The 15,165-nt window shown below is 38.6% G+C and overlaps 1 protein-coding gene across 2 annotated transcripts in view; it reads left to right on the top strand.

Moving 5' to 3' along the window:
- Positions 1-15,165, top strand: part of DENND4C (DENN domain containing 4C) — a 77,207-nt gene that overhangs the window by 25,928 nt on the left and 36,114 nt on the right. For both annotated transcript variants that reach the window (XM_063129225.1, XM_063129224.1), the window contains exons 6-10: positions 1,000-1,241; positions 5,212-5,278; positions 5,841-5,899; positions 6,664-6,808; positions 8,518-8,693. In XM_063129225.1, the coding sequence (XP_062985295.1) occupies positions 1,000-1,241; positions 5,212-5,278; positions 5,841-5,899; positions 6,664-6,808; positions 8,518-8,693 (689 nt within the window). The remainder of the gene's footprint in view (positions 1-999; positions 1,242-5,211; positions 5,279-5,840; positions 5,900-6,663; positions 6,809-8,517; positions 8,694-15,165) is intronic.

The raw sequence follows: 15,165 nt of genomic DNA, 5'->3' as shown, positions 1-15,165 counted from the left end.
CTGTCCCTGATTTGCTGAAACCTACCAGGCGAATCTAGTAGCAATGTTTGAAGCTTTCTAATTGTTCAAAAATATATGGGAAGGAACAGTTAGAAGCAGGAGATGATTATAGGCATTTAAAAATTAGAGATGGAACATTCTATTTCTGACCCATTTATCATTTCCACCAATAATATTTTTTCTTCTGGTGAGCTTGAAACTTGGTGGGGGCGGGATTTAATATACATTGGGATATATGATGGGACAAGGGAGAGGGCTTTCTCTGTTGTGGCACCCCGACTATGGAATGCCCTCTCCTTGGAGGCCCAACTGGCACCAACGCTGACTTTATTCCAGCACCAAGTGAAAATATGGCTTTTTAACAAAGCCTTTAATGGTTAAATTCACTAAGATGGCACATTGTTTTAACTGTTTTAATTGTTTTTACTGCTTTTAAATTACATTTTTTTTAACTTGGTTCATGGTTTAATTTGCTTTTAGCTGTGTATATTTATTGTTTTATACTGTATGTGTTTATCTGTACGCCGCCCTGAGATCTTAATGATATAGGGCGGAATACACATGTTTAAAATAAATTAATATCTAGGTCCATATATCATTCTTCTGTCTTGATGTACATATTGTAAAACAAGCCTAAATGATGCAGCAAATTATCATAAAAGTTTGATAAGTCATACTGCTGTGGCTTACACATGATATTGGTTAGAAAATCTTTATTATATATGATAACATTGTAATTTGAAACAAATATTTGAAAGACCTGAGGCCTAAAACCACAAAGTCTATCTTAAACAGATCATGTAAGGGTTTGGGGGGGGAAGATACTCTCCCGGTATGTTTGCATCAGCTGTCCAAGGTTCTTTTCAGGACAGATGCAAAAGCATAAAAGAAATTAAGTTTAAATAATTAAGATAATATTCCTCTTTCCTCCCTCTAACTTCTTGATGTAATTATTTCTGTGGTTCTACCTCCATTTCCACTTTTTCTCTGTTACTGTAGGTATATGGTGCCGCTATCCAGTTTTATGAGCCTTATTCACAAGAGCTGCTAACGGAAAAGCAGCACATGCAGCTGGGTCTCCTGACAGCTGTGGAGAGAAAAGTAGTTACTTCCAAATCGATAAATTCCAACAAATGCATCTGCCTTCTGTCACACTGGCCTTTCTTTGATGCCTTCCGAAAATTCCTAATGTTCATCTACAAACTGTCTGTGTCTGGACCGCATCCTCTTCCAATTGAAAAGTAAGTAAAGAAGTCTTTCAAGGCAGCTTCTTGTTTTCATGGCTGCAGTTCCAAAAGTGAATGACTGTGAAGTGAATATGTTGATTCTGGTCATCTTATTGGTGAAGTGTGGCACATTCCGTGCGTTTGCACTGTCGAGTCATTACATATTAAAGAGGTATCTGGATTTTATTCTTTGTGTTGCATATGGTCAGGTGGCTGTTCCATATCAGTGTATGGGCAACTCTCCTCATAATCTATGACATTGAATTGTAAGCTACAGAGAGGATGGATAGGGATCTACTTAAGAGGCTCCAGCATTATTTAAGGCACCTCTGCCCATTCCATATAAACGTTGCATATATTGTTAAGTCTGCATGTGACTTAAATAATCTAGTTTTTCAATATTTATCTTAACTCCCAAGAAGAACAGGAACAATCAGGAAATATAGAGAGATTTTGGCTAATACGTTTTTTAAAAATTGTTTTAAAAGCTGTAGAAGAGCAAAAGTTAGGACACTTTTTTGAGTCTGTGACTATCCTTTCAGAACTACCCTGTTGCACCCCTTTTCAGAGCCCCTGATCTAGAAATTGCATGGAAGGAAAAATATGTCATTAGTTTCTTTTTGTTACTGTTCATCAGGAGCTCAGTGATGCAGAATCCTAGCAGACACTAGTTTGAAACGGGGAGAGAGAGAGAGAGATTGGATGTATAAAATTGTAGCCTATTCTCTCTTGTGGGTGAAAACAATGTGTTTATATGTTTGTATAAGTATGCACTCGAGATCAGGATTAATGATAGTTTCCTTGCATACTAGAAATTAGGAACATCTGAGTGAAGAGATCTTTGTTACTGTTTTTTGTGTAAACAGATCTTTTAGCTTACATATGCTATCTAAATAAATGGAAATTAAAGCTCCTTTGCAACTTCAAGCGGAAAAAAGTATTGTTTGTTCATGAAGAGGCTGCCAAGTTTGTTAGGCACTACTGCTTAATATACCACTCTCAGTATATAATTTTTAAAACAATGGTTTTTCTTTTGTGATCGAGGAAGAGCTAGAGTTGACAAAATAAGTTTTTCCCCTTCCCCCTTCCAATCCAATTTGTACTGATTGCTTGATAACTAGTGCAAATCCTGTGTCGCCACGGGGGCTAATAGTCTAAGAATGATTGGATAAAAATATGTTTGCCTGTTTCCCTTCTCTTCCTCCTACTCTAACTATCACCAGCTGATTTTTCTTCAGCCCCTTTCCCAACATTTTGTGCCTGTCCTTTCATTGGCCCAGCACTCTAAGCACTCCCAGGAGTAAGCACTATTACATATGCATATACACCCACACTCTGTCACATCTTACTTTACATGCACAGTGTGGCACATATGCGTTAGCCTCCCCTTTGCCTTATCCGTCTCCCTTCACCAAGCTGCCTAAAGCTCAAGCTTTGAACCTTTTTGAAGTTTCAAATTTTTCTGCATGTCTACAGTGCTCAAGATTCAGGTTTTTTTTAAAGCAATGAGCAAAATCAGCCTGAATGCTCTAGTAATAAGCCTTACACTACTGTATTCTTATATAAGATACCCTTCCTACTAAGTAGTTATATATTTTTGCTATTTCTGTCCCAATTGAATCTGAGTCAACATGTGTTCTTAGAACACCAATATCTATCCCACACTAAGTCTAACAGTGTTTTCAGAAGATTCTTCTGTTTCATCTCTAGAAGGAGAGAGACACATACGTAATTACAAAGCTATCATCAAGAAAACCTAGCTACAGGACTGTGTCATTTTGAACCTAGTGACCTTCTGAACGCAAAACATATACTCTGCCACTGAATTAAGACCTCTCTAGAACTCAATGCATTGAAAACCATGTTTTTTAAGATTAGAATGATTATTAAAAAGTATGCTAGTCAGTAGGGTTGCCAGATTACATACAGGACAGATCATTTGTGCTTTTATAAGTACCTTAGAAGATGCAAAACCATCCAAATTATTTCAGTTGTGAATCACCTCTGAAATCTCTATCAATTTATTAAAATTGCAGAACTCAGTCCTATGTAGAATTTGGCAATTCTGGTGCTTGTAGACTTGAAACAAGCCAAGCCTTCTCTTGTTCTTTGCTCTGAACCACAGACACTTTGGAATAACTTTGTTAAACATTTAAACCATTAGGTTAGAGGGAAAGTGCTTAAGCCAAAGCCAGAAATCTATTTGGCAAAGTGAGTTCTATACAAACAGAGTGTTTTACTAAAGTGTATTTGTTCAGAAAGTATATGAGTGTGCTGTTAAAACTCTTAAGTTGATAGTAGTTTATCTAGAAATGTCATGTAGCAGCCTCTGGGAATAAAATTATGGAGAAGATGTTGACAAGTTTGCATTGACAATTCCTTGTGTAGTTGACATTATTTCCAAAACCAAATAGTCATGAAGAGCTTGAGATGAGAGGAAGCTATATGTCAGTCTTCCAGTTAAATCGGAGCTATTCTTCAGCTAGTTTAAATTTGCCTACTTTGAGATGGAGCATTCTCTAACATATATTCTTGAGCACTAATATTTTCAAGTTCAAACATGGCTTTTGCAATAAGCAGAAACAAATTTTTAAAAATGAAATCTATATTCTAAAGAATGGAAAATTATTTTACTGCCTTAGCATGAATATGCAAATGAATAATATTTAGACTTCGATTTTTTTGGTATGGTTGCAAAACTAGTTGGTCACCCCAGTTCACAGAAACATTTGCCACCTTTTTAAGAAGTTGAAAATACCCTGTGGGCATGTCTCTGTGTTGTATTTTCGTTCTGGTTTCCCACCCCCTTCCTTTTTACCATTTATATTCAAACTTAATATTAAGAGACCTGATGATAGTAGCTTTGCATTCTCTTGTCATATGAGAACTATTGGTAACATGACAGCCAAGAATTTGGTATGAGAGAGAACATTTTCTCTTATAGAGGTGGTCAAAAGGTTATAAGGGTGGTTTTTTGCTGTTCCAAATTCTTTACCTTTTGTATAAAAGTCTGTTAGTATTGTTCACACCGTACTAGTTCATATATAATATATTGGAGACATACAATAATCAGAGTGAGGAGAGAGAACAGCTAATTTTCAGTATTGCAGTTATAGCAACACAATTATGAAGATTACTTCAAAAAAGATCTTGAAAATCTCTGAGACGTAGCCACTTTAAGCCTGTGCGTTCTTCTTTTTTTATTAAACTGAGCACAAATATGCCTTATTTTTCAAGGGCAGAGTTGTCCAAACCCTTGACAAGACATTAAAGCCGTTTACTGGGGTGCCACATCAAATGTCACTTTACTCTTTCCTCCTCTCTCTGTCATCAGGATTTCCTCATTATACGTCGTTTCTGCTTAATCTCCCTATTTTCCCTTTGTGTGATTGGTTTATCTCTCTTTTTTTTCTGAAAAGAGCTAGTAATTCCTTTCCTGTTGCCATCGTTGGGACACTTTTCAGACCTTGGAAGGTCTTGGAAAGCCAGCTTGTCTCGCTCACTCACATTTCAGTCAGTGTTTATCTGATTCGCAGATACAAGTGAGGAACAGATATGCTGAACAACTGTTGGAAGACTGGCCCCAGTTGGTGCATCTGATGAATAGTGTATATTACTATTGTTATTTTTGCTGAAACGTTCTTGCTTTAATTAAAGAACAAACAAAAAACAAATACAAGTTCTGATGATCTAGCAAGAGTCTAGCTGTCAAGTGTCTCTGATTTAAGTGTTTATGCAAGGGCTTAAATGAGCCTGTTTAGTGAAAAAGCAAATTTTCCATATGCTCTGATTGAAGGACATGTATAAAACTTCAGTTTTTTAAAATTGGCTAATCCATATAGTTTGTTTATATGAGTTGTTTTTTTAATTAAAAAAACACAAATCCTTATTCTTTTTTGAAATATATTGATGATTTTATGAGTATATTTTACATCCTAAATTGCTGATTTTAAGATGACAAATACTTCTTAAAATGTCTTTGCAGGCACATATCCCACTTTATGCATAACATCCCGTTCCCCTCTCCTCAAAGACCAAGAATCCTTGTGCAGGTAAGTGAAATGTCTGGTACAGCTTAATGCCACTGCCCCTTTCCCTTTGTAATGCTTACTGCTAACTTTCATGTGACTCACTAGGTATGAGTACACTATCTGGTTTCTCTTTTCCACATACCAGAGTGGAATATCCCAACAAAACAACACTGTAGTGCACTCATATACATGTCTACTCAGATGTAAGTCTCATTGTTTTCAGCAGAGTTTACTCCCAAGTAAGTGTGTATAGGATTGCAGCCTTAGACTGAGCCAAAAACTCACTGGTTTATATTCCACCATTGCCATGAACTCGCTAGCTGACTCTTATCATTCCACCCCAGTATGGAGATAGTAATGCTGTTCTACTTATAGGACTGTTGTAAGGACTATTAATGTATGTGAACATTTTTGAGCACTCCAATGTACTGCAGAATTGCTACTTATTCTCACTATGCTGCTGTGGTTTACATGTCCAATCACATTACTCTTTAACCGTTATAACGCATGGCGGATTAGAATGTTTAAATGGGTTTTCTGCAAGCTGCCAAATAACTAATATTTGTGTTTTGCCATTTTGCAGCTTTCTGCACATGATGCATTAATACTGTCTCAACCAGTTTCTACACCCTTGCCACTCAGGTAAAAATGGTCAATATCTCCAATATTTAAAGGATGGCAGGTGTACATATACTGTATCTTCAAATTGCTGGATATCAATGAATAAATAATACATTGCCCATCCAATTAAAAACTTAAAATATTAACCATATAGTTATTAGTCACAGCTCATGCCAAGTAGTGTGTGTGTGTGTGTGTGTGTGTGTGTGTGTGTGTGTGTGTAAAACTAGAAATTTGCTTAAATAAAAGAGTAATGGTTTCCATCACTACAATGATGCTTTTCAGATTAAAAACTATTTTGTATATTTAATGGGCTTTAAATATGTGGAATAGTTGAAGATGTGATAAACTGTCAATAAATGTAAAGCCTGATCCAACACTGCATGGCATCCAAGCATAAGGCTGGGTTAAGGGGTGCCAGTGCATCTCTCTTTTTATTCCTCTGCAGACATTTTGGGGGAAATCCACATGCAGGGTTAGCTGGATAGGTTGTTGACAGTCCATAGCATAAGATCCTACTGCATGCATAACAACAGCTTGTAGTGTTAAGTGTAGCAGGGCTTTTTGAAGTGGGGATAAGTGAAATTGAGCTCTGTTTGCTTGCCTGCCTTACAGGATTCAGCTCTGGCTACTACAGCATAACCAGAACTTTGCACTGTTAACTTCTATAGGAGGAGATAGGATGGGATTTCAGTGTTTCTGTCCTGTATGTTGTTGTTTATTGCTAGCTGTTGTAATTATGAATAATGAACAGTGCCGTCCTGAGCCTTCTGATCTCGTTCTAGTGGTGCAAACTTCAGCACTCTGTTAATGAATCTTGGACCAGAAAACTGTGCTACTTTACTCCTGTTCGTGTTGCAGGAAGGCAAGATCCTGCTACACTCTCTCCGACCAGCTGTGTTGACTGGAGTAGCTGAAGCAGTGGCAGCTGTAAGTATGCTGTGTACTCTTCTAAGATGAACTAATTATATTTGTGCAGATTGATCCATAGTGTCCTTTTAATTTTAGTAGGCAGTCCATTCTATTTTTGACCTAAAATACTGTTGTTTCATTTTGGATACAAAATTTGAATGGTAAAAAGTTGTACATTGCAAGTGCTGTGAATTATCAGTAGTGCTTTGTTCTGTTAAGCTATTCTGTGGATATTCTCTTGCCTCCCACACTTGGAACTCTGAAAGTTTATTGGTTTCAGAAATAATGCAGCACTGACCTTCCAATAAAATGGAAGAAACTGGAATATTTCATGAAGAAATGTGTGAAGAACTGAGTAGTAGTAATTGTTACTACACTTATGTGGATAGGTTAGGCACAGTTGGAGAACTTTGCAATCACTCTTCTTGTTCAAGGATTTTATAAAGGGATAGCTTAAGTGAATTCATAGCTTTTTGCTGTTAAGGACTGATTGAGCCACTGAGGGACCAGTACGTCAAGCGACCCTGATGATTCCTGGTTGGTTAGTTTTGTTCATTTGTTTTGGTAGCACATTTTGAATATCTGCAAAACTGGAATATTAAGAGAACTCAGGCAATGATAGTACCAGAAGAAACTCTTTAATTGTGCAAACTGGAAAGAAAGAAAGAAAGAAGAAAGAACCAATTTGGGTTGAGTTGTTGGTGGGCGAGGGTTGCATGTCCACAGCATGTATTTTTTAAAGTGTTTGGATTGGTAAAAATACTTGGCAAATGTTGCTTGTTAAATGTGAATTTAAAATATTAACGCATTTACGTGATTTAATTTTTAATCTATGGGTGAAATCTGACACCATGTGTTCAGACTTCTGCTCACACAATGGGATTCTTTCCTTTCCTTACCCTGCAAGCTCCTGTGCCCTGGAGCAGATTTTGAGGATGTGTTGGAGGATGCGGGGTGGGTGGGGTGGGGCCTCCCTGTTCCATTGACAGAAGTCATCCATCAGATGGTGGGGCAATTGGATACAGCCCTAACTATTCTTCACAGTTTTCTTTATGCTGAATGGGTACAGTTCTCCCATATAGGTAACACAGATTAAGAGTTTGGAAATCTTGGGATTTCCACATTCTTTCTTCATACCCTAGTGCAGTTATAAGGGAAAATATAACTGCTTCTTTCAAAACGTATGCAAGCCACCTTTTAAAACACAGTTTCAATGACACTTTTTGTTGTTGTTGTTGTATCCATTTTTAGTCTAAGCAAAATGAATGATGTGTGGACCCTTATATTTTGTGTCTTTTAAAACATGCATGTCATTGCTTTTACATATTACAAAAAAGAGGGGGATAACAATGAGAGTTGTTGTTGAATCATGGGTTGTCCTTATGTACGAAGCCTGCACTATTTTTTAACAATGGGTTGTTAGCCATGAACAACCCAGGAAGAGAACCCATGATTTCTTACTGGGTTGTAAACTCTGGGCTGTTTGTGAACTCTGCCCCCCCCCCTCACCGTCTAGGCTAGACAGTGTCTCAGGACAGCAGACCTGCAGCAGCACTAACAATAATTAAACAACAATTTTAGATCTTTTTTGTACTGTTTTGAGTTAGCAGTTATATAATTGTGCTGCTACTGTTCCTGCTCTGATGTTCCACGTTCACTAGGGATACTTGATGTTACAGTTTTCTTTTCCTTTTTAATACATGGGTTTCATTTCATTTTTCCTTCAGATGATCTTTCCATTTCAGTGGCAGTGTCCTTACATCCCCCTCTGTCCTTTGTCTCTGGCAACGGTGCTCAGTGCTCCTGTCCCATTTATAGTTGGAGTTGACTCACGGTACTTTGATCTGTATGACCCACCACAGGATGTTGTTTGCATTGACTTAGACACAAACATGGTGTACATGTAAGTGTGTTTTTTAAGTTTTTGTTTATATCCTTTGTCTTTATGTATGTCTGTTTCAAGGTATTAATGTAAATTTTGAATGTGTTTATTTAATTTATTTTATCCAAACCCTAAAACCTATAGATCAAAAGCCCGTTAGGCTTGTGTAAGAATTTCCGCTCACACGCTGTGCTGCCAGTTTTTTAGGGTTTGTTCTCCACCCCACCCGCCACAACTGTAGTTCACCACACCATTCCTAGAGTTTTGGGAGCAGCTTGTCAGATATAAATGCCTTGTAAAAAGCAAACTGAGTGAAAACAGGAAATGTAGGAGTGAAATTCTACAGGAAGACACGCTTTAATACTCAGCCTTTTGTCTCACTGACAAGACAGATCTCTTCATGACTCTAGTTTATGCACTAAAAAATTCTTTATATTATATCCGTGCTTCCTTTGTTGTTCCAGTATATACCTTAGTACAGTATAGACTAGTTTCTTTTGTATGATGTGAATCAGGGATAGGCAATCTGTGGCCCTCCAGATAGTGTTGCACTACAACTCTCATTCCTTCTGACCAGACCATGTTTACTGGGGTTGATGGGAGTTGGATCCAAAAAGATCTGGACAGCCACAGGTTTCCTGCTTCTGAAGGGAATGCTGTTTTCCTCTTAGTCAAAAATGGTAAACTAATATATTTTCAAGGAAAATGTTAACATGTATTTCTGGAAAAGATTACTTACATCACTGCTTGGATCCCAAGATGCACAAAAGGAACCCAGCTGATATAGCAATGTTTTCCCCTCTCCTCACCACTGCAGCTGCTAGTCCTTCAAAATCTGCTTTTGAGCTTCAGCAGAGCCTCTGGAACAATATAGGACTGGCATAGGGGTGTGCAGCAGAAGAGGGGAATTGATAGAAGCAGAAGACACCAAGCATCTTAAGAACAAGTTCGGATTCAATCCAGTGTTCTTTTGGTTTTATGTAAGGTAGTAGCACTTACATTACTGGAAAGAAATACTGAGATTGGACAAACAATTGTTGAATAGCTTGATATAATCAAGTGAAATTAAAAGGGAAAATCACTTTAGTAAACATAAATTAGCTTCATTTAAATAGAAGTTTGTCTTAATATTTTAGAGGAAGTGGCATCCTTTGAAATGTTCTACTGATGGGGAGTGGGGGCTGTTCACTTGTTACTCCCCCCACCTCTCCTCCCATGTTGATGGGAGCAGGGGAGGGAGCCTATGTGTGAGCCAAAGGCCTGCTCCTGATTTATTTATTTGCAACATTTATATACCGCTCAATTATCTAACACAGATTCTGGAGCAGTGAACATAGATATAAACAGTAAAAGAAAGAAGATTTTAAAAAGCAAGTTAAAATTATTCAGTTTAAAAACAAAGGAGCCATAAAAAGAAACAGTGGCTAGTCAGTTGGGGAAGGCTTCTCAAAACAGAGATGTTTTCAGGAGGCACTGGAAGCAGCCTAGTGTTAGTGTGCCTGACCTCCAGGGGCAGAGAGTTCCACAGAGAAGGGGCCACTACACTAAAGGCTCTTCTCCTGGTGGATTCCAATTGGGCCACAGATCCACATGGAACTACCATGAGCATGCCCTCTAACGACCTCAGTGATTGGGCAGGTTGGTAAGGGAGAAAGCACTGTCTTAGGTAGACTGGACCCAAGTTGTTTACGGCTTTGTGCACCAGATGATTTTACATTTGTTGGGATCTATAAACAGAGGGGTGGTCACAAATGGATAATGTGGAATCAACTGGTCCCCACTTTTGGCATTGAGGAGTGTTGGGATTTGGCTGGTGCATGAGCCTGAAGCCTGCTCCCCATCTCATCCCAAGTAGACTCTCGGGTGGCAGAGGGAGATGAAAAGCTTAGTCTTTTCTCATATTAGACTTGTAGGATTGTAGGATTATTAGTACTATCAGAACCCTGCATGGTAAGGCAAACAGCAAAGCTTTGGCTGATTTCATGATCAGAATTGCAAGAACCTGCCAATTTTGGCACATGTGTTTTGAGTTTCTTATTGTTTAATGGACTTCCACAGCATCCACGTTAGTCGTCATCCCCCCCTCTTCGTGTGTGTGTGTGTGTGTGTGTGTGTGTGTGGTTAATTTCCTTTCTTTGTGTCAGGCATTCATACAATCAGAAAAGTTGTATGGGAGATGGGTGGAGGGAAATTAGAAAAAGGTCATTGTAAAGCTACAGATGGCAAACCGATGTTATACCAGAAAATACACCACTTTGGTTGCCATCGCTTGGTGGAACGATGGGCTTTACATGCTTAGAAGTTAAACTAAATAGGCTAGATTCCAAGCCAATAATGTTTTATTCATGTACAAACATAAAGTTAGTGTAAACTGCCCTTAAAAAAGCTACCCTCATATGAATAAAGAGGACTCTTTCTCTGAGGCTAGGACCCATTGCACTTCCTTCCTGAGAGTTTATTGAGTGCCATGCCTGCTCTACTTTCCGCACTGGGCTCATTTATTTTTTTTAATCAATCTCTGACCATTTTGTCCATTTTGTGCTATGTGTAGTTTTGATGCAGCTCTGGTGAGGCTTGCTGTGAAATATAAGTAGAGTCCTCGCTAAACAAAATCCTCAGATCCGTACACAGTAGGATCACAATAAACTTTGTCTCTTGCACACAAGCCCTAATTTACCTGTCGTTAATTTGGTCTCTTTCTTGCTCAACTCTTTTTTGTATCTTAACTAACAGTGACACTGTGGACCTTTGAAGGCAGAGGTTCCATAATCTGCTCTTCTGGCTACCATAGACTTTCTGGTAGAAGGCTAGATAGTCTTGAACTAAGCAGCTACATGCTAATTGTTGAGGGACAGACTTCCTAATCTTACGAATTTTAGAAGATTTAATGTCCCACTTGCATTCAAATTATTGTTGGCTCTCCTGCTTCTGAATTCACTTCTTGTTGCACTGCAGAGCATGTGAACTAGTGCATGAGCCCAGTCGTTTCTTAGGATTCATGTTTGTTTGTTTTCTTTTTTGGTGGGGGGGAGGTAATAATGGGTCGAATATACCAGTGGAAGTAGTTTTGGCAGGGCACTACTGTTGTTCTGCAAACTGGCATAAGAGCTAGGAATGCATTCCAGGATAATGCATTCCAAGGAGAAATGGCAAGTTATAGAAGTGAAATGAAAAGAGAATTATCAATTTGAAGGAGGTAAAATTAATATTGTTCTAATTGTTCCTTTGAGTTCTATTCTTTCATTTGGAGCAACATCCTGTTCACAACAGAAAATCATTGGAAGTAGAAGGCCTAAATCCATTTGTAGTACAATTATAAGTCACTTCGCATACTGCAGTTTTATACTGGGTATCCTGTGAATGATTCTCATCTCTGGATGCCTGTAAAACTTAGTATGTGATGCATATAACTTGCTTGTCTGCAAACATACAGCTTGCTGGTCTGCAAATTGTGTCCTCTGGAGTTAGACTCAGGAAACCAAAAGTACATAATTGTAGGAAATAACACACCTTCACAGATGTTCCTATATGGGAAGTACTGTGTGGGTAATGATCTGAACCAGTTCTTAGTTATGAAGCTTGAGCAGCATGAAACACTGATTCAGTATAGGGAACTCTTGGGTTAAATTAACTAAATTTTTAGGTAAGAGCTCATTTGAACCTATTTTTTACGAGTGTGTAGACTTGTACTGACTTAATTACTTATTATTTCTGTAATCCTCACAACAACTATGTAAGATTGGTATTATTGTGATATTTCAGATAGGTGGAGAGGAGACTGGGAGATAGTGGCTTGCTAATAAAGGTTTGCTAATAAATTCATGGCAGAGATGAAATTTGAACTGGGGATGTCCTGGTTCACAGCTCATTCTTTCTGCCTCTCTGCTCCACTATCTCTCAAGCCATGGCTTTCTGTAACTGCTGTGCAAGAAATCCCAGTTTAGGAGAACGGTCGATGTTTTTACGCCCATGTGGGGTTATGTGCACATCTGTGTGTTTGCAATCTAATAGCAGATATAGTTTGTGTGAACCTAATCCCCTAGGGCTGCAAATATGAATGGTGTGCATCTCCATACATACAGTAGAATGACACAGATGTGTGGCACAGGGAGCCAGTGTGTTGGAGTGTTTAGAGTGTTGGTCTGAGACTTGCCCATGAAGCTTACTGAGTGACTATGACTGTCAGCCTAACCTACATCACAGGGTTGTTGTGAGGATAAAATAGAGAGGAAGGGGATCATGCACACTGCCTTGGGCTCCTTGAAGGAAAAGTGAAATATAAATGTAATAAAAAATAGATGTGCATAGTATCTTGGTACTTAACTACAGGTTGTAGTCTAATGCAAGCCCATCATTTTTGGGGGTATCTTCTGCATGTAAAGTGACCTTGGGTTGAGGAAGAGGAAGAGTAGCACTTATCAGAAAAGGAAAGCACTGTCAGAGACACAACACTTATAACAGCTGAGCAGGCCTTCAGATCCACATACTAACAGTTTCTCATTGTCGCTTCTGTGTCTAGTGCTAGTGGCTATATTATAGTATAGTGATGGAAGCATTACTGACTGCCAAAATAATGTTGAATAGCTTTCATTCACCAGACATCCTCTTCATTCAGTTGCTTTCAGAGTCTATTAGCAGAAGTGACAATGAGAAACTGTTAGTATGTTGATCTGATTGGGATGAAAGGTCAGTTTTTATCATATTTTTTTGGTCATTTTTTAAGAGGAGGGTTGATTACATGTTAGATGTAGAATTTTCCTAGTTGCATGTCTGGGGTATGGAAAAGCTATAATTCTTATCCTGGCCCTGACATGTTATTGTCGTAGTTTTCTCCTCTTCTCCCCCACCCCACTCCACCTCCAAATTTTGCTTGATTTATTGGCTTCCTTTTCTATTCCTACAAAATAGAAGTGATGCATGTGCCTTGGAAGTTGTTGTCATTAAATTCTCTGAGATGCTTATTATAAGGTGGTACTTCACAGTTAACAACACAGCCTATAAACATTCGTAAGTAACATTCAGTAGGGAGGGTTATTGAAAGCCATGTAATGTGATCTAGCTGATTAAAAAAACCATACAAATATCTGCTGATACCAATAACAAAACAACTGAATACATAACACGAAATAAAATAAGATAGGCGATGACCAATATTGACTAAATAGGTAAACGTTTCGAATCTTCTAGAAACAGGTACTGCATTCACTGCTGAATAATGTGTCCCATCACCCCACCCCACCCTGGCCACCTCTTGCATTCCAAGGGGGTAAAGAGAGGGGCTCGTCCTTAAAGTTATCAAGGCTTCAGTTTACTTCTGTTTGCTTCACCTTGAGAAACAAGGTCCAATTGTAGCTGCTGTCCTTCTAAACAAGGACATGCCTCATTTTAAGTCCATTTTAATATGATTGCCAAGTCAGCCACATGACTTGCAATGTGTGGTGAATCTTTAGCCCTTCCAGTACTACCTGTCAAAAGGTTAGAAAACTGAAAATGGAAATCAATTGAACTGCTTATGTTCCACTGAAATCCAATCTTGTGTGTAGCCTAAGTTGCTACTGATTTGCTGCTGACTCTGGCCAAGACCTTTTCCTCTCTATTTGCATTTATATTTCCTCTAATGAAAAACCAAATTCAGCCCTGAATGTGTCAGGCTCTACATCTGAATATACGTCTATGCTTTATGGACCTTTGCAATTACAAAACATGACCATAAATTGATCAAGGAACTCCCCCCAACCGATTTTAGTTTTTAGTGTGCTTTTATTTTGTTTCAAGATGCAGCTTTTTTTCTCTCTTAATCACTGCAAAATGTACTCTCATCACCAAGGAAAATGACACATTGAGTGTATTTCGCCAGTCAAATATTAACTTATAACCAAGTCCAACATGGATCATGACTGGAGAGCTTGAAAGGGTAAAAAAGGGGGGCAAGGGAAATGATGAGGGGCTGGAGCAACTCTCCCATGAGGAAAATTTACATTTGGGCTTCTTTAGCTTAGAGAAATGGTGAATAAGGGGCACAAGATAGAGGTGTGTAAAATTATGCATGGTGTAGAGAAAGTGGATAGGGAGTAGTTTTTCTCCCTCTTTCATAATCCTAAAATCCAGGGTCATCCAGGGAAGTTGAATAGTTGTAAATTCAGGATGGATATAAGGAAGTATTTCTTCACACAGTGCACAGATAAACATTCACTATCATAAGACGTAGTGACGCCCACCAACTTGGTCAGCTTTAAAGGGGATTAGACTATTGTATGGAGCATAAGACTATCAATGGCTGCTAGTATGTCTCTGAATATCAGTTGCTGGCGAACACGAACAGGAGGGGGCTATCGCGCTCATGTCCTGCATGTGGGCTTCAGTGGGTTGGCCACTGCGGAAGCAAAATGCCTTTGGTCTGATCCAGCACAGTTCTCCTTGTGGTCTTCTGTGTGTACCCATAGAAATGGCCCATACCTGGAGCCAGAATTATAGTAAATTATTTTCGTTGTAG

This window comes from Elgaria multicarinata, chromosome 6, assembly GCF_023053635.1.
Source record: "Elgaria multicarinata webbii isolate HBS135686 ecotype San Diego chromosome 6, rElgMul1.1.pri, whole genome shotgun sequence".
NCBI classification, from domain to species: Eukaryota; Metazoa; Chordata; class Lepidosauria; order Squamata; family Anguidae; genus Elgaria; species Elgaria multicarinata.
Note: the sequence above shows the minus strand (reverse complement) of the source record. Positions and strands in the feature narration are given on the sequence as shown.